Source organism: Cyprinodon variegatus, unplaced genomic scaffold (genome assembly GCF_000732505.1).
Source record: "Cyprinodon variegatus isolate N-32 unplaced genomic scaffold, C_variegatus-1.0 Scaffold14, whole genome shotgun sequence".
Lineage (NCBI taxonomy): Eukaryota > Metazoa > Chordata > Actinopteri > Cyprinodontiformes > Cyprinodontidae > Cyprinodon > Cyprinodon variegatus.
In genome coordinates, this window is record NW_015150467.1 from 488,980 (window position 1) to 509,928 (window position 20,949).

Below are 20,949 nucleotides of genomic sequence, written 5' to 3' on the forward strand. Positions count from 1 at the left end.
CCAGGTTTGATTAATACTTTGTAATAAATACATGAATATAGCACAGTCATATTCAGTTTTGCTCCCGCTGTATTTTTAAATACTCAGTAGAGGTATTTAAAGGTAGTAAAGGACATGTACCTGTATATAAAAAACGCGCCCTATAGTCCGTTGCGCCTTATGTGTGTGTTAAATACAGAAATGGCACACATAACTGAGAGTGCGCCTTTTAGTACGGTGCGCCTTATGGTCGTGAAAATACGGTAATAAAAAAACAAGTTAGAAACTGCAAAAATACACATACAGTAAACAACAACTTTACTTTAGGTGTGCAAAAACACACCTAAAGTAAAGCTTTAGCCAGAGTGCAATAATTTACATCAAAGAATGATCATGTGTTCAAGTCAAAGGCTTGTTAAATAAAATGCATTGGTAATTTGTTGCAACACTTGAAAATGTCGCTTTTTAGTCAGATTTCAATCTGACAGACCACCATTTGCCTAAGATTTATTCGCTTTAAAAGTTAAAAACCATTGACTCTGGCTGTGTTTTTGTGTGTGTGTATTTGAGAAAGAGAAATACAGGACAGCTCTTTCCCACTTAACTTTAAAGAACAATTGAAACTGCTAGTATTTTTGTCAATCAAGATGCACAATGTTGTGTTGTTCTTTCAAAAAATGCTTTAAAATCCAAGTCACTAGTTGTAACATGACAAAATGAGAAAACGTCCTCTAACACACATCCTCAAAGTATATTTGCCTTTAAAACTGTGTTGTAATGGCATTCAGTTTAACTTTCAAGTGACAATAGCAATTACTCTTTGGCAACAACCTGTTTGATCAGCTTATGGGTAGACACACTGTGAACAGAGGCGTAATAATCAGAGGACAGGAAAAGACTCACTAAGGCATCATCTTTTTTGGCCTCTGTAGAGGCTCATCCTTATTTTTTACAGGCATTTGATACATACTTGGCAAGTAGTGTAGATACTGTTAGCATGGGAGGTGGGGCGTCAGATTGTGATTGACTTCTGGTGGTGATGTCCAAATGCTTAGATGTAGCCAACAGTTTCCATGCCAGCAAGGGAGGCATAAGAGACCGCCGTGGCAAACATTGTTCAGTGTTTATTTGGTTACTGGAGAGGCTCGGGCCCCTGGCACCTGCATTCTCTTCCTTCTGTCAGCCTGCTTAGACAATTCTCTTCGGCTTTTCAGCTTTGATGTAGACAGACATATGCCAGTTTTGGTTCTTATTAGTACTTAAATCTACAATGCAGTGTCCTAATCCCTAAGGGGTTTATATTGTCTCCCCATGTTTCTATATAATTCTAGAAGTGGCAGCACACACTCTGCTCACCCTGCACAGCATAATGAGTACTCAAGGTCTGCCCTGTCCTTACTCAGTTTGTCTATATCCGAAATGGTGCATTCCCTCCTATTGATCCTCTTCCTGGTGGAGTCACAGGCAGGCTTATCCGGCTCGTCTCAGCGTGTCTGCCTTATGAATGGACACACAGAGAGAGCTGTGTGCATGTGCCAGGCTTCAGCTCTCTGTGCAGTCTCAGGCATCTTGTGGCTGACTGGTCATTTTGGCTCCATCCTCCCAGCCTATCTGAGTTGTTTTCTTCATTTTTGCCTCATTGGTGTTAAAGTAATTATTATAAATGTTTGAAAATTGGACCAATGAGTTGCATCACAACCTGCTTAATCTTAATTGCTTTTTCGCATATAACAAACAGGGGCTCTGCAGGTTTCATGAGAGCGTGTCGTGACTATTGCTAACAGGGAAGTCACTGGAGAACCACTGTAGTGATTAATCTGGAAAAATAACCTTTTTGTGTGTAGGAGTGACAGACTGTGGTGATTCATTGTGTCACAGGGATGTTAACATTTCAGTCATTGTTCACGCTACATAGACTCACTATACTTTTTGGTGTTTTTTATCCAGGATTAAAAAAAAAAAAAAAAAAACAGCAAAATTTTCATACACTCCCTAGAAGTCAGCCTCCGAGAATCTTTCCATTCCACTGATAATGCTGATTATGCTTTCCTTTTTATGACAGGGTAAGAAAGTCCTCATAGTCTTTGCACAGATTTTATATCTCTCCTGGAGCCTTAATAAAAAAAAAAGAAACTAAAAAAAATAAGATGCAATCAAAGTCTTGATGCATCTAATGTTATTTTGTTTTTAAAGGCATAGATAATCAAATAGAGACATGAAATGTTAAAAAAATTCTCAAGTACAAACTCAACTCAATCACAATGAACCGTTCTGTACTGTAACATCAAATCAGATAAGTGATATCCTGAACCATGCACTTCCTTTATGGGGGATTCCATAGAGTCTAGAATGGTATTTTGTGGAAATCACTTACAGATGTCATAAATTGTACAGTTTTCTTGTCAAAAACATTTTAAATGGGAATATGTCAACTTTTTGTTTGGCTTAGTTAGTGCATCACAGAAAAAAGATGTCATCATGTATGCAGCTGTTGGCTGCAAAAGTTTTAATTGTCAAGGATTAAAACACTGTTTAAACAAAATAAGAACATTAATCTTTGCTTAGTGAATGTAGTCTGTGAGTAGAAGTTATGCATGATAAGTTTATTTGAAGGCAAACGGCGTTCGAGGCACACAACATCATAGAGTCACTAATTGTGCAAAGATTCAACAGTTAACACCCCATTTAAGGCCTTGGGAGTTGTAAGAGTAACACTGGTAAGAAACCGATGTAAAGGGGTTTCCAATGAGAGGGACAAGATCACACAAAATTTCAGGGTCAACAACAAAAACATAAAAAATTATTTTTTTTAGAATATATTAATAGTCATGTAAAAAATATTCAACAACACAGGGAACTTGGATTAGCTCAGAGGAGACCCCCCCCCCCAAAAAAATGAATTAATAAAAATAATTTATGTCGAAAAAAATGTGTCCCACTATTATTGGATTTAAGGTAACAACCAAATGGGGCTTGAGGAAATAGGACACTACACAACACATGTTAGATTGAGTAAGGTCTATCAAGGCACATGCTGCTGTTTTTGTGCATACAGTTGATCAAATAAATATTTAAAAACCATTACATATGTAGTCTTAGGTGAAAGAGAATTTTATGTTTTTTGTACATAAAATTCTTTTGATGTACTCATAGCATTTGAGGGTTAAAACAGACATTGCCAACATTGGTGCTGAAATAACTTCTAGATAAATGCTGCCAGAACTTTGTGTTTTCAAATAAATGTTTTTGTCACAATCCGTTTTTTGCTACTGATGACATACTGGTAGATTGAGCCCCAAATAGTGAGCTCCTAAATCTCTGTACGGGGTGCCAGTTGGTTAGGTTTCCCAGCTACTCTCACTGTTATGTTAAACATTGGTATATAAATCTTAACATTATAAACTTGTATTGATATTTGGGGCTTTGTTATGCCATATTATGTGTCAGGGCCCAATTTCTTAATGCACAAATGCCTATTTTCAGCATTCCCAATGTAACATCTGTTACTTTTACCTTTTAATGCATTTTTAAATTGCATAGTAATTGTATAAAACTTTCTGGAGTAGCAAGTCTGAGCTGAAAGCATTGACTAAAAACTTGTTACGTTCATAAATGAGATTTATTCATTTTTATTAGGGTTTCATGCAACATTACAAGCCACATTTTTTTTCCTTTAGGAACCATCGCTCCCATGTAATTGAAGTGTTATTGGAACACAATGTCTGTATTTTATTCTAGCCTTGTTTTCTACTGACTAAACAGTGACTCATTACAGGAGTACACAGCATGGCATGATGGGTCACAGACGCTCAGCTCTCTGCCTCTGTGGGCTTTTGTTGTGTGGCGGACAGCTGAGGCAGATGCTGAGGGGCACTCACACTAAATTGCCTGAACGAGGGCAAATTCTGCTGGCCGTTGAAGTGGAGTGTAGCGAAGCTCGTTGATTCGCAGTTTATCTACGGCACAGAAAAGAGGAGAAATCCAGTTCACAGAGGCATATAGCCATTACAGACCGATCACGCTAACTCATATTTTGACTGCAGTTTAAGTTTTCATACGTAGATTTAGATTTTGTAGGTCCAGTGTTGCTAAAAATCCTTTATGCAACTTGTGTTGCTTTCAGTAGCTGGCAAAAATTAGTTTGAAAGAAAATGTCTTGGAGCTTGTTCATGCACAGCTGGATAAACTGAACTGAAAAACACTTCTAATTGAATTTAGTTTGTGAGTAGAAGTAATGCATGATGATTAGAGAGCAAAACCTTTTTAAGGAAAGCAATACATAACACCAGACTTGGGATTTTGTGGATGAGATGGAAGTTTTGCTATGCAAAATTCAATAATTGATTTATGCATCAATCAATTTTCTCAAACCTGGGTACCTCTAAAACCCACACATTCACGGACAGATGAACTCCATGACTGGTTTGATTTGAAGCACCGGTGCAGTAATTCTAATTCAGAGGACTGTCAAATTCTTGCAGCTGGCATAATTGTTTGAAAGTCAAGATGTAGGGGATTATTTGCAGTTATGCAGATGTATTGTATTTTGAAATACCCTAAAATACCAAGAGATTCCCTTTTAATAAACCACTACAACAAATGAGAGAAAAAAACCCGCCCAGAAATCTTTTTGTTATCAGTGATATGAATAAGCCAAGAGTGAGCAGTTAACTTGGTGTATTAAGAATAGAAATTCCTGGATGGCTCCTTGTAGTGAAACCCCTGCTGTGTATCAGTATTGTTTTTTTTCCATAATAACACCTGCTGTTTTGAATTGTTGTTACGGAAACAACAGCACATCTGACGTGCTGGTATAACTAATTCTGCTTTTCATGTTACATCCTGGCAAATAGTTTAAGTCTCTTAAAAATAATTAACATAAAAAGGGAAGTGTTTTATCTAAAGAGCAAAATTAAAAGATAACAAAATCTCTTGAAGGATATCATAAGGTAGTATCTTTCTGCAGATTTTGAAAATCTAAATTAGAAGGGGAGGATCACTCATCTCACTTAAGATTAGGGATGCAAGTTATCACAATGTGGTAAATCTAAAGTCAGTTGCTTTTATTCATGGACAAATAATACATTTTCCAGAGTTATTTGTTGTATTACAGGAGGCTTCTATAATATTAAGGGTTAAATTTGTCACAGTAAACTGAAATAGGGCAGAAACAATCAGATTAATTGTGATTAATTGATATTGAAATAGTAATCGATTAATCATTAACTCAAGAGACTCTTAAAAACATGCCTTTAGCTGACAGAATGACCCATTTAGAGCAGTAATTATACCAAGATTGTAAAAACCATTTTGCATCTCATATAAAAAATCTTTTTCGTCTCTCAATATTCTCTATCAAGAACTCCTCAAGTCGAAAAGTTTGTTTTACCTGGTTTAATTTTATAAAAAGTCTTCTTTAGAAAACCTTTGGGTATCCAATTATTAATTGAAAAATAAAAATAACAACAGATTGGTAAAAATAATTGTTAGTTGCAGCCCTAAACTGAACAATTCTGCTACTGTATGTCTTTGTTAGCAATGACTCTCAACCCACCTGCTTCCAAAGTCTCTGTGATAACCAACTACTGGGCTAACTGAACGCTTGCTGGAGTCCCGACTACTTCCATTAGTTTTTGTTTTTTTTCTTACATAAACACCACAGAATCAGAGTATAGATTTGTAATAGACCCGTCATTTTGTTGCCTGTGGGACTTCTTAATTCAAACCTTGTTATGCAGATGGCCAGAACAAAAAATCACCACCATCTCTTTCTCCTTTACTGCCCACCAGTTTCATACATTATCTATTACTGCAAAACCTTTTAAATAAGAACATTTAAGTGCTGCATTAATGTGTAGGTTTTTACCGTAGAGAGGTCTAAGGTTCAAGAACTGCAAAAACTGAAAACCCACCAAAGAATTTTACAATTTTAAAAAGTGGTGCAGTGTAGAGCTATAGAATTATATTAAATAGTTACAGTACAGAACCTGATATTTGAAAATAAAATTTCCTCCTTTGACAAAGAAGAAATCTAATGGCATCTACTTTATCTTTTTTGTTGGCCATGTTAACAGATATGCTGCAACACTCTAACTTATTGAACATGCAAGAAAAAACGTTGCACATGCAATTTAGCACTTCTTGGAATCTTTGAAGATGAGGCCCTAAGTGTGCATGCGCAGCAAAGGAGAAACTAGCAAGGAATGGTGTTAGATGAGCGCATCAGGATGATCAGCATGAGTGACAACAAATAAATAAGATAATCCTCCCGGAGCATGAAACCTAAAGAAGATTTTAGAGGGTTTTTTTTGGTAGATATCTATAATTCCAAGGTGACAGAAAACACCTAAACAGGGACATAATATATCCTCACGCCTGATGACAAAGGGATGAAATATATACATTTTCTTACTTGCTCCATGGTTTTCAAATATTCATTCTTTCCAGTGAGGCAGCCGCCTGTTGTGGCTACAGCCTCTTATTACAGTATAACGTTTGCTGCATTTCTATATCACTTTGTAAGATCAGTGTTCCAAGTTCAATGAATGTATCGGTCTCTTTAAATAAATTATGACTGATAGCAGAATACTATTGCTAAGATTTATAAAAAGGGATTTCAGAACACAATTTGAATTTTAGCTTCTTTAAAAATCCTCCTATCATTCAGGATTAAGATTGAAATGTAGAATTTAGCAGATCTTAGGATCCTTAAGAGTCAGAGCACCAATACCTCCTCCTTCATTGGTATAATTTCCTCTGATGCTAATAATGGCTATATGAAATTGCATTTTGTTTAAAAGATATATGAATGTAAAGATGAAATGCTCCACATGCCTAAAGCCATAATGATACCAATGCCTTAGCCTTGAGCTATATAAAGGGAGGTACGTGTTTTGCATCAAAAAGTATTTCTCAACATCATGCTTATCAAAACTCAGGTGCTGTTGAGAATAGTTAGTTAAAAGGTTTTTCCTGCTTGCACTGGATTTACCAGTGCAGAAGATGCAATGTCATACCATCTATAGGTCATTTTGATCTGTTAAAACCATTGGGAATGTTTTGACAGGCTCTTCAATGTAAATAGGCACTCCTCTCAGGCTGCACTGCTGCACCCAATCAAGCATTGAAGAGAGAGGGGGTGAGCAGAGGAGAGAAAGCAGTGATGTCAAAATAAGGGGAAGAGGGGAGTGGGGAAAGACGTTTCCATAGCAACAAGTACAATTGAGTTTAACTGTGGTTTAGAGACATGAGCAGCAAGCAAATATTTACTTCTTCCTTAAAAGAAGAGAGTCCAAGTATTTTATATAGAATTGGTTAGTGGGAACTTAATGGTGAGTGTTTACTAAATTCAAAGCTATTGATTTCTACTTTCTTTATAATGTTAACAAAGAAGAACGTGTAAAGTATTTTTGTGTACCAAATCACAGAATTTATGAGCTGGCCTCTGCTTCACCAGGATGGAAACTGGTTTTTAAAGAACAATTTGCATGCATATGAGGGTTCCACAAAGCTAGTTGGACTTTTAAAGAATGTTAATTGCTGCTTAAATATATGAGGCACCTTATTTATATAATAGTGAAATGTAATGCTGTTGTGTAATGCTTTTACCAAATGGATTTACTAACCTCTTGAGCAATTAAAAAAAAAAGGCTTTCCAATAATTTTTTTTCCCATTTGAAAGTGATTGGATAATGGGATGTTTAAAAAAAGAATGAAAGAAAAAACTTGTATAAGTATGTTTTAAATATGATTAAACTACTGTCTCAATACAGATTTAAAGATACCTTATTTAAGATAGGTGCTGAAGATGGTCACTTAGAATATCCAGTTCACCAAGTGACAGTATAGTCAAATATATAATGTTACATTTCAAAAGAATTGAAATCAATACAAGGACATTAGCTGTGTAATGCAATTTTATAGATAGCTGTTAAATGTAATTCTATCTGTTCACTATTGAGCGCTGTATCTTTTCATAAACAGCTTAAAAAAAAAAAGATGCATTCACACAAATGTATGCAGCAACAAAAAAGAAACAGTACATATGCTGGCCCCTATGGTGGCACTGTGACGGAATAGCCCTCAGATCGCTAACTAAAACAGCAAATTTGCATACAGCTCATGAAAGGTAAACACAAACAAAATTAGGCTAAGGAGGCATATGCGGGTTAGAGAGGTAAGTAGAGCTACAACATTAAAAACAAGATGCAGCGTCACACTTGAATTTCAAGGTTCTTGAATCGATTCCTGGGAATTGATCCAATGCATGCATGGAATTTGCATGTTCTCCACATGCATATGTGGGTTCTCATGCCAGGTACTCTGGCTTCCTCCTATAGTCGAAAAACATGACTGTTAGGTTAATCGACTTCTCTAAATTGTCCTTAGGTGTGGATGTGTGGAAGCGTTATTGTGTGTCTCTGTGTTACCCCGCAACACACTGGCGACCTGTCCAGGGTGTACTCTGCCTCTCACCCATAGACTGTCGGAGGTAGGCAACGGCCACACCTAGACCCTGACAAGGAATTAGCTGGAGAAGATGGATGGATGGATGGATGGATGGATGGATGGATGGATGGATGGATGGATGGATGGATGGATGGATGGATGGATGGATGGATGGATTAGGGACATAAAAAAGCAGCAGTAGTTTCTGTTAGAGATTATATGGCAGTGAAGTTTGTTTTCACCAAAATTTACTGACTGAATATTCCCACAGATTGTGAGGTAAATGACTTCCTGTTGTCCATGAGGATATATTATTATAGTGGTAGGTCTTTGATTCAGAGCTACATTCTGACCTTGATGGAAGCCATGCTCTCATCTTGCAAGATCTTTAATAAGCCTCACTGATTGAGTCATCAAAGGAGTGCTTGGATAATCTCATGTTTCCACAACATGTGTCTGTGCAATTTAAGATTAGAAGATAAAAGCAATTACTCTTGTCAAATGTACACACAATGTCCACAAACAATGTATGATTTTAAGCCATCTGGATGAATGGATTCAAATGGTGGTTTGACATTTTTGTTGTTGACCAGCAGACATTTTGTCCCTGGTTTTGAAGCCTAATTTTTCAGTTTTGAATCATTTCTACGTATCCTTGCATGTCTGTGTCAACAATAAATCAAATAAACGGCTAGACAAATTACAGTTCGTGTCCTGTGCCTCCTCAAATAGGCTGGGTTTGTCTGTCAGTTCTGTCAATACATTGTAGTTGTATATAAATTACAGCAATTACAGCACAGTATTTATCGACAAAGGTTTGTAATGGTAAAAAGAAAATTTTTATATTGTGAATGTACATATTTCTTTGATGTTCTTTTAGAAAATATATTATTTTAGTCTGTACTGCATTGAAGGATTATTTATTTGATTAATTAGTTGATTTTTATCTTAATTGATTTACCAGATTCATTGGATTAATCATTTAATCTCAAAGTAAAAAAAGAAAAAAAAAAAGTTTAGGTGGAAGGAATAAGTAGGGGTAGAGACTGCAATCACTACAGACTCCCGTGCCTTTCAGTTTAACAAGAACGTGATTGTCAAAAACTGACCATTCACAATACTCTCCTGCAACTAAGCAAAGAAAGAATAGGCAACGAGAACAACCCAATGAGAAATGTGTTCTTTTTGGATCATAGTACTCTCTTTTGCTTGATAATCTCTTAAGAAAGCTTCTCCAATTGGAAATACTGCCTTTGTTTGCCATTTTCTTTTGTCTTATGCTCATGCACTCAGCACTCGCTGTGCTCACATGTGATTTGACACTATTTACATTGCAAAAAAACTTTTCAAACTTTTAACATGACATTTGCCCATATTCCTTATCATTTTTGTGGACAAAGCATCTTATCAATCACAAACATGAAGATAAACAGGCATTAACACAAAACAACAGCAAAAAAAAAACAACAATGCAAAAGCTCGACTAAGAGCTACAAGCACTGACTCAGACTTCAGATTCCAAAGATTACAGTCTGATTGAGCATCTGTTGGATGTGCCGAAAGCCTGATCAACAGTAGCTCCACCTATAACCTAGAGGATCTGAAAAATTCTGTTGCCAGAGACACTAAACATTCTCATAGGCCCTCCTTCTGTGCCCCAGTGGTTCTAAGCTGTTTTTGCACAGCAAAGAAATAGTATTAGGCAGTGGGTTGTTTTTGCATGATAGCTATGGTGACTTACTCCATGCTGCAAGAATTTTATATACAACTGTTATCTGGTGTGAAATATTTATATGCGGTTACCCTTAGTTGCTCACTTACTCTCAGTTTCAGTGGCCTAATGTTTATGTGAAATATGTATCATAAATCTTCTGCTTTTTTAACCCCAGAATTTGAAGCTTGGGTTTATACTGTGACTGTCAACATGGCAGGCTGAAACTCTAAGTAGTTATGAATGTTTATGCATGTGTTTTACACTGTCAGAATAGATAATAAGCATAATCCCACATAGCAAGTGAGCTGAATCGCTTCTTGGGCTGAGGCTTACTGCAACACCCCAAAGTGTAGTCTGCAGCATGTGAGGTGTTCTTAGATAACCACAGGCCAGAGGAAAAAGCTAGGCTCTGCATAAATTTTTGCCTATATACTATTTGTTCCTTTTATATCTTATCACTTACTTCTGAAATACCAGCATTTTTCTGTTTAGCACTTGCAGTGAAGATCCAGAAAAGGTGGTTTTAGGCTACACAAGACTGATTTAAGGTGCAGCAGCTGTACTTGGTGATTCCTTTAGCCAAAGGACATCAGTGTACATCACTTTCATTCATGGTATTATTCTCCTTCCATCACCACGTTTATGCCAAAGACTAACACTTCCATGCCTGTGCAAGCACATGTGCATGCACTGGTATGAAACTGTAGTACAAAGCCTCGTAGCTATGCTAAAAAAAGAATGACTTGAGTCTATAAAAAGGGCACACATAAAAAGCTTACAGTGGAGTAGGAATTGTAATCAAATTGCTCATAGCGTGTTGTAAGGCAATGATTTGAAAACAGTACATTTTATTTAAAATATACAGTATTATCAGTTAAATAGCTGGAAAGATATACATTATCCAGTGTAAGGATGTTAATTCACCACACTCTATGATTAATTAAGCTTTTTTACTAAGACTGCAGATCCCCAAGCTTTTGTTTGTTGACCTCCAGATACTTGAATTATTGACAATGCAAGCTGTCTCTTAAAGTTAGAATCAGCCTGTATCCAAACATGACATTGCCCACAGCTACACCGACTGGTGAATTTAAAGTCAACTACCCAATGTGTGAGCCACATTAACAGATTGCAGTCTAATTTTTTTTCTGTTTTGAAGGCAGAAAAACAACCAGATTTCCTGTGTTTTTTCTTACCATGGTGGTGTGCATTATTGGACGATCATTTCGCTTTGTTCCATGATTACCAAGCTTATTTCTTGTAATTAAGACTTTTAATTTGCAGCTCGGATTTGTGGTTGGCACTGCAAGCTAAATCTGTGTTTGGGCTACTGTCAGATTCCAAATGTATTCCGAACTCATCTTTGGTAATTTTTAAATCAGTTATGCCAAGTTGATTTTATTTTTCCCTAAATGTTCAGATTTTTTATTAACCCTTACTAATGAAGAAAATCTAATTTTTAGACAAACCATTTTGAATACCTTATTTTTTTCTTATGACGCATTTCTTTGTAGCAGCTTTGGTTTATTGACTTATATCTACAATGCTGATGGTTTTTCGATGGGGACTCTTAAGGATTCTTTTGAAAATTGTGGAAGAAATGCCCAGTTTAATTGCAGAGAGATTACATGTTCTCCCATATCTAGGTCACTGTTTTTCCGCTTGAATTGTTTATTTTTCTTTCGGTCTCTCAGCTCTCTTCAGTTAAAGGCCTTAGCAGCTTGGATGCCTAACATACGTTTGAGTTTGTTATTCTAGTTTTGTATGTAAGTTTTATGAGCTGAAGGTTAGGTTTGCCAATTAGTCTGACATGGTGCCTTCTTATGCTCTTCAGGCTACGTTCACTGTTCCTCATTTTCAAGCCCTTTCCAATTTCTTTCTTTTTTTTTTTTTTAACAAAAACTGCAAGTTGCTTAAACCTTAGACTGAAGAGTTCCTTTTTCAATTTCCACTTTGAAAAAATATGGAAATCCTGTGAATATTAAATGTTTACCTACTGGAGACCTAATATGTCATCTAAGGATACCAGAACTATAGCAAAACATGGTGGTGTCAGCTTCATGATTTGAGATGTTTCTTTTTATCTCAAGTGTAAGCCTTAGGCAAGTGCCTAAGGAACTGCTAACAGTTACAAATACAAGTTGAGGTTGTATACAAATAAAGAATAGAAATTAAAAACAAATTAATTTGAAAGATTTCTTATCAGTCATAAACCCAGCCCGATCTTGCAGAGAAGGAGCCATAATTTTATCTACAGCAAGATAAAGCTCTAAACAGCTGGATTTACCTCCATTAATTCTCAACACACCCAAAATGTTTCAAAGTAGGGTCATAGTAATTGTTTACGCCAAAACTGCTTTGTTCAGGGATCCTACATAATATTAAAGGAGAAAAAGAAATTAATTTTACTTCTAGTTAGAAATACTATCTAACCCTAACCAAATCCTTAATCTTAACATAACCCTAACCTAATCCCTGGTATTGTTACCACATAATATTTTTAAAATACTCTCACATTGTTGTTCAACATGAATCTGTAAAAAGTCCACTGTAACATTTCTTACATTGCTTCATTATAATGGATTTGCCTTTTTATATGTGAATATGTGTATCTCGTTGTGCAGTGATATTTTACTCTTCATCCCAGGAGCTTATTGTTTTTTTTTTCTAACAATATTATCTAATGAAAGACAATATTGTGTTGAGGGATCTCATGTTGTCACAAAGTATAGCTTAAATGGTACATTATGATTACTACCCAAATTGGTTTAGGCATTAGTTTAATATATATTACATGACTACCAGGACCTAAACTTTTTCAGCAAGCTACTTCATTTGTAGATAACTAATTATATTCCTCTCGGCTTGGTGCTATTAGTTGTCAGTAGTGGTAGCTTTAAAACGGAAGAGTGTGCAAGTGTTGTGTTTCAAACAGATTGCCTACCACAAGTTCACATGCAGATTGAATTTCCAGACCTCACAATGGCTTTTTGTAATTTGGCCACCCCATCATTTGAATGAGTCTCTGGCCTTTAACAAGACTTGAGCTGCAGGATCTTGTACAGTTCTCTTTAATGTTGGAAAGGTGAGCTGTTTGGTGGAGGGCAATTAGAAAACCTCCATAGGTCTTAGAGAAGAGGAAATCCTGCTCTACCTTCATTTAGGAGAGAGCCAATTAGTGGTTGACTAACACTGATTTAATTGGATGGACTCTCAGACTGCAGGTGTGATGCTATTGTTTTAAAGCACTCAGCTCCATAAAGAGAAAAACATTTAGTGATTGAGTGGGAAAAGGATATAGAGTTCATGTGTTGGAAAGTCCCTGTGGAACCCTCCTCCCTCTGTCAGCTTGTATGAATATAGTCTAGTGATGGTTTTGCATTGTTGCTTTTAATGGAAAGAGCAGTCTGGTGAGACAGTTGAAAAGATTTAAAGCCTCGCTTAGTCTTGTATGAATTTATGACATACTGTAAAATTAAATTATTCAGGGGATCTGAAAGAAAAAATGTGAGATTCTAAACAATTCACATGTCAACTTTTATGTGTTATCTGTTTAATAGTTTCTATGCTGCAATAAGGCTGAAACCAGGTACACGTTACCTCTGAAATTTTCCATCATACCTTTCCTACAGTCTGAAGTGTCCTTAATGAGATGCCAGAACACTCTCCTCCTAGATGACAACTCTCGTCCTCACTGAGAAGTGTTTGTTAGAGACTACCACCATGATTTGGGAGCTGAGAAATGGGCTGTCAGCAGTCTTGAACTTAACCCCATTAAGCGGTTTTGGGATTAGCTTGGCCCTGGGATTCTTTGCAGAGTACCAACCCAACCAAGATGGCTGATTTTCTAGGAAAGCTTGTTGAGGGAAAAGGTAAAAAAAACCAATCCACTGGACTTTGTTTCCAAGTTTGAAGACGTTTTGCTTTCCATCCAGGAAGCTTTTTCCAATTCAAAATGTCAGAAATAGCGTTACGTTAGAAGCTTTATAGAGTGGACCAAAAAGAAAGCCTTGTTTTGGCTTAGAAAACATGCAAATTGAACCGGACGAACGGGTTTGCACCTTAGGAATGGGCAGTCGTTTAGGTTCTTTCTTAGCCTGCAATACCTGATGCTGGTCTATAATCTGAAAGGGGGTCGTTATTTTATACTTGTTGAGGGAAGTGATGCTGTATCCCCGCAGTTTGTGACAAAGCTGGTGACCAGCATGAGGAGGTGCCAGACTCTTGTGTGGTTGTGTACAGCTTTCTCACACACTACAAGCCCCTGTTTATTGAATAAAAAAAAAAAGTTAAATTGCCAGCATTTCTTGCTTTCTATACTTAAGACGTCCAATCCATGTAACAAAACCAAACATTAGTCGATAGGAGAGGAAATTCTCTACGCTTGTCAAAAGGGACTTGGCCTTTAGTGTTAATAGTCTACATAACTCACTTTTGCTCAAGGTCTCACCAAGAGAGCGAGAGTATGTTGCCTGCTGGTACCTCTTATAGGTACCAGCAGGCAGTCTGGTATCATAGGGACCCAGTGACAAGTTGCTCTGATCCACCTGCAGCCATGGTAAGGTCCCTGCATTTTAGTGACCATTGGTCGATTCTGCTTGACAGACCATTCGTTTGGGAATCCATCTGAACCTGGACGTTTCCCTATCACCTTCAAAGGTTGCTCTCTGTCTACTGGCGGGGTGAAAGCACAAGTGCTCATCTGCCTCAAGTCAATTCTTAGCTATAGGTCTTGCTTTAAATTGCTGTCTGTTATAGATTAAAGTGGAAATGGTCGCTAGTAAACCACTGTTATTTTAATTCAGTCATAGAATGTAAAGCAGTTGTAGTGATAAGTTTTATGGCTTCAGGCCTATAATTTGCAGCACACTGTTTAAGTGCGACACATGTTTTATCGTTTCTGTTTTGTCAAACACTCAGATTTTCTATGCTCTAAATTAAGTAATCTTTTTTCCAGTACATGAATGTTGCACTAAGTTAAGGTGTTTTTGTCAGTGTGTTGTTTAAAAATGATAAGCAGATTCATTGATTATTGCTATCCTTTTTAACATTTCAGTGTGCTGGAAAATTTGAATGCCTCACTTAAAACTAATTTATGGACATGTGAGGGTTTGAATAAAATGCACCTTGTTAGGTTGAGTATACTTAGGAAACTTGAGGATACTATATTTTACAGATCAGAAAATAAAGGATAAAGGGATTGTTATATTTTAAATCTGTGGTTCCCAAAGTGGGTCGTTAGGGTTACGGCTCAGTTATTGGGGGGAAAATAAACTGGAAAGGTATATCACTAAAATAATAATAATTTAGAGGTGGATTTTTTGTCACTTAAATGAGATTGTATTTTATCTCTTTTAGTTTATTGCAATGCATAATTTCCTTCACTTAAATTTAATTTGGGGACGGGTTCAGAAAGAAAAGTTGTTGTACTCCATGTCCTATTTTGCTTTATGAGTCAGGACTTCATTTGACTTAACTTGCCATGATTGACATTGGCCATCGTGAAACTGTTGCATTGTGACTAAAACCCATAATATTGTATTGTATTTTGTTTTTAAGAAATACAAAAATTAAAATTGTAGCTGCTTGTGGTGCTCAGTCAGCCAGATTATGGCAACCACAAATGGACCTACAGGGAATTTGAGGCAATTGGATGCTCAGTTTATTCGAAAATGGTTCAGCAATTGTCTCTATTTTTGGTATAATTTTACAAAATATTTATTTTTACATTTGAAAAACATTTTTCTGTTGTTTTTGTTTTCAAAACCAAGGAGGAAAACCAAAGTAAATAGATCAAATGAATACACTTCACAGTATTTTCCTAGTGGGAATTGTGCAATAATAAAAAGTTTTTGTCATTCTTCTCTTTAAAGCTAAAACAAATCAAAGAAAATTACTTTATCTGCCCAATAAGTCATCCTGTTTGCTCTGGTAACCAGCCTGCAGACATATTACTCATAATTTACTAACTGCAGTTTTAATATAGCGCTGCTTAATTTGAAGGAATGTGTTTGGTAATTTGCCCTCCATGACTTTTCCCATTTTTCAGACAGTGTCATATGTTATTCTTTCTAACAAGGGAATGTTTAGGAGACTATTTAAAGCCAGCTGACAGCAGTGCCCAGCAGCATGAAGTGGAGGTGCAGGGTTACATTACATTACACATAATTTGGCCAAGCAAATATATGAAGAATATGATGGAGACAAGTTTTTCAGTTTAATACTAAACACATAACTTATTGTTGAAATAATAAATACTGGAGTTTGTATAGTGTAAAAATCTAGCACAATTATTCCATTACTTCTAGTTGATAAACAGTTTTTTTCTGCTACAGTTCACCTGAATAATAGATACTTTTACTTATTTCTAAATAAAAGTATATTTGTTTGCAAGTGACTAAATATGTTAAAGCTGCTAAACATTTCTTTTCTTTTGACACTCTGTGACAAAGCTGCAGTTCTTCCCCAGCTGCACCAGTTCATTCTGTGTGTCAGGAGCTGATTAATTGCTATGATAACTTGTTATTTTTCTTGAGAGGACAAGACTGTGGGCGATAGCAAGGAAGGGATTGTTCCTCTTGTTTCTGTAGCAGGCCTGCAGGAGCCAGAATTGGCTGTTATTTATGTGCATGGTCTTTGGTTTCTATAGATTTGTACTCATTGGCCTTTTCTGTCTGGCAAAAATACAAAATATGTATGCAGTTCCGCCTATGTAAAGATTTCTACCTGTTGGGCAAAAACCATAACTTTCCACTGGGAATGGGGAGCTATGGTCCTTTAATCATAACAGACTTTTTCTTTTCTTTTCTCCACTTTATTAAGTAAATTAATCTTAAAAAAAGGTAAAATGGGTGCTACAATGACACAAGGGTAAATTACTGACGCGTTGGTCCTCAATTCATCTGTCACTTGATGGCATTTAACTTTGCTGCTTGTCTTCTCTTCTTCCTCTGAACTCTATTTTCTGCCAGATGACTTTAAGATGGTTGCCTCAAAAAAAAGGCTATTTAAAATGAAGTAAAACATGTGTAGTTTCCAATTGTTAGTTTGTTTATAAGAAAGCTTCTACAATTATACAAAATTAAAAAGTGCAATTGTTCTTGTTGACAGTAGAAGAATATTTTAATTTTAAAATCTTGGCTTTGGAAGGTATTCAGTTGTTTCTTTTTTTCAGTAGATATTGAAAATTATTATGTCACTATGTATAGGACTAATTAGTCCTTAAATAATGAAGTTAATTGTATTCCTTTATGTTACTTATGTCCCAAAGTACTAAGAAGTGTATGCACCTTTTTGTACTTAGTTCATAATCAGTCTGTAATTGTATCATTTTCTTTCAATTTGCAGTTTCACTGGAAGTTCAGATCACACCTGTTCTTGGTGAGATCAGCCTTGGAGAGTCCAAATTCTTCATGTGTGATGGTAAGTCAGAGTTTCTGTTTGTTTCCATGTGAAAATTAACCATTTAAATAGGTAACAAACCTGTTTAGTATGCTTTGGTTTTGTTACTCAACATAGAATCCCTTATTTTACACATTCATTTTACCTTGGCTGTGTAGTTTTAAAGACTAAAGGGCTGTAGTGATCTGTGCTTTTTCTAAAAAAAAAAAAAAAAAAATCTGTTATCTTAAAGCACTTTGAAATCTGACACATGCCAAAAAATAAATTAAATAAAATGTCTATGAGAATATTGAGAAAGCACTGTTATGCTTTGTGTTAGAATGACCTACTCAACGTCTTGCCCCCCCAAAAATACATAACCTGATGTAGTAAAAGAAGTTAATCTATTTTTACTGATACTTTTTATTCAGTCTGACTGTGGTTGGGTGATTTGGCAAAGGGCAGACATACCCTGAAAAACATGCAGTTTGAATTACTGCACAGTCAAAAGTTATGGATAAACATGTAATAAAAAATACAAATAAAATACATTTAAAGTGTTGCTGAAATGTGATAAAAGGTGAAAGGGTTCAAGATTAAGAATAGTTTTGCAAGGCATTTTATTCGATTCTGCCATATAAACAAGTGATCTTGTCATTCAACTCCTTATTAAATTCGAGGTAAAATTTAGAAAGTACAATACACCTACATTCAGTATTTCATCTGCTGGCTGGCTTCTATTTCTCTGCTTACTGTAGGGGCGAGCCCTCTGCAGATGCCTGTTTGCTTAGCTTCTGCTCTGCTCTATGTGTTCTTAGTTGTAGGCGTTGCCAAACATTTGGACTGGTATGGCCCAAGCGGGGATCGGATAGACCCCAATAGACCAGACTTGACTGTAACCCGCAACGATGAGTCATCTTCCACCCTCACATTTTATAAAGCTAAGACTGATAGTGCCGGGATGTACAAGTGTGTCGCTACCAACGGAGACCAGCAAGCAGAGGCAACCATCACAGTAAAAATCTTCCGTAAGTTTTTTTTACCTCTTTCCCTCTGCTGCATGGCAGCCTTTAAAATTAATGAGTGATATGAACATGCAAGGACAAAAATCCTTGTTTGTGGAAGTCATGATATGCTATTGACTGCTGAAATGCAACACATTACTTTTTTATTTTCAAGGGTTTTTCATTAGTTCAGTAAAGTGTTGGAAGACCATTAAAGGGATGTTTAATGAACCTGTGTGTTGTGCGGTTCCACTGAGAAATGGGTTTTATTTTACTTGAATGCTTAACATCAACAAATGTCCATATGAATAAAACCAGTTTATAAACACAACTTTTTTCTGTCCTCTGGCTGCTTTAGATCTTCATTATAGATAACATATAGATGTAAAGCATTTACAGTAGGCAGTCTGGTATTTCATAATATAAAGACTGCAACTTCATAAATGCTTTTTTTGGCTTTTTTGCTGTCAGAGCAATATCGGATGTTTAGATTTTATTAAGAAAAATATAACTGATTGAAATTAAGTATAATCTAAGACTTGCTCCAATTTTTCACACTACTTTAGCACATGAATTAACATTTGCTAGTGTGAGGCAGGGCTTATGTTCAAGTTAAAGAACAGCACTAGGGGTAGCAAAATGCAGATAGAGCACACTGTTACACTTAAAAAATAAAAGGACATAAGTTAACTGAGCTTAGGTCTTGAACACCATCAAGAATCTGTCAAGTGTGACCATATTCTGCCTGAGTTAAAACGAGGAGCATTTGTAGTTTGTATGTTAACATCAATATATAATAATAGTAATACATATTATATTGACACATTCTTACAAAGCATCTCTAACCTTAAAGAAATTCCTCAAAAATGTCGTGATGTTACTTACAGTAGCAGCAATTAAAAATGGCCATTCCCATTCAAACGCCAGCCTAGTGGCAGCCCACTTCCCTGCAAATCCCAGCAAAATCCCGTCCAACTTCCAGCCATTGGAAATGACCCAGTCCTCCTGGGCGTGCATATTTTTTTACTCTGACCCCACCCTTTCACTGAATTACAGGGTCTGACCAGGAGATTGGGCTTCTCTTAATATCTGAATGTCCACAAATCATGACAGAATATTTTAGTACAAAGATTGATGTTCAAAAAGGAATTGTAGGGGACCAGCCAAGGGCCCATCAAGGGAATTTGGCAAATTTGGAATGGCTACCACTGTATAATCTTATTACAGTTTTGTTACATTGCTGTCACTGCATCTGCAATAGTGAACATAGGATTTTTTAAAGGCATTCCACAGTATTGGTCAGCAGGCTGTAAAGAAAATATGAAGGGACATAAATGTTGTGGTGTTTTGAAAAGGTAAAAGGCAGCAGAGCAAAAATCAGCTTAATGAGCTGTTGTTTTGTAATCCTTTGCTTATTTGATAAACTTAGATAATGAAAATAGATTTAGAATAAGGAATTGTCCATTTTACCCCTGTATCGTTTCATACCTGTTTGATTTTTGTTGTTTTGAAATCAAATTTTGGAGTTTAGCGGAGCCATATACAAGGCTATATGCTTTAATTTGGCTTATTAGGCAATTTTTTCTAGCTCACCAAAAAACTATAATAAGCAAAAATAAGAAGAAGAAGGAAAAAGCAATTTCTTCATGCCACTATTCAGCTTATACTTTATTGGAAGAAAATATGTTTTTTTTAATCGATTTTACTATGGCTTTTGACTCTATTATATTATGAAACATTTCATTCTTATTTTTATTTATTTTATTTTATTTTTTTATTCTTTCCACTCACATTAATTGTCGCTTTTAGATGAATAGTATAGAAGCGCTGAGTGTTTAAATGTGACATCGATGGCTGAATAAAAATGTCTCCAAATTTAGAGAATACTAAGCTACAGGAAACTATGAGTTCTTGAGTGCATAAGGGTATGAAAATAAGTTTATTGGTTCAAAATGGAGGTAAGAAGAGATGAAAAGGAAAAAAAATCATACAAATGCTGAATTTATTTGGAGCTAATCTTAATGAAATGTATCCAGATTGAAGTCTCAAAAGTTTATTGTTTTGTTTTTACTGCTTTGCTCTTATTCCATGAAGAATTCCCTATTGGTTTTTATTAAAAGTTTAAGATTAATTTTGTTTTACTTTTTCTCGTAGAAAGAATAACCTTCACAAATGCTCCATCTCCTCAAGAGTTTACTGAAGGAGACAATGCAAACATTGTCTGTGATGTCACCAGCTCACCTTCACCCACTGTTTTTTGGAAATATAAAGGAGCAAAAATACAGTTTGAAAAAGATGGTAAGTGTTTTTACTTCCTGTTGTTTTCTGTTGGGATCATTGGACTTTTAAATCATCAAGTACTTCGATTATCCATATGATGCTTGTAAAGCTGTCTCTGAAGTGAAACTCAAGTATGGAAAAATA

At 35.9% G+C, this 20,949-nt stretch overlaps 1 protein-coding gene across 15 annotated transcripts in view; it reads left to right on the forward strand.

Moving 5' to 3' along the window:
* The window catches only part of ncam1 (neural cell adhesion molecule 1), a 114,486-nt gene that overhangs the window by 42,211 nt on the left and 51,326 nt on the right, over positions 1-20,949 (forward strand). For all 15 annotated transcript variants that reach the window (XM_015383574.1, XM_015383565.1, XM_015383547.1 and 12 more), the window contains exons 2-4: positions 17,489-17,563; positions 18,340-18,549; positions 20,680-20,823. In XM_015383574.1, coding sequence (XP_015239060.1) covers positions 17,489-17,563; positions 18,340-18,549; positions 20,680-20,823 — 429 coding nt within the window. The remainder of the gene's footprint in view (positions 1-17,488; positions 17,564-18,339; positions 18,550-20,679; positions 20,824-20,949) is intronic.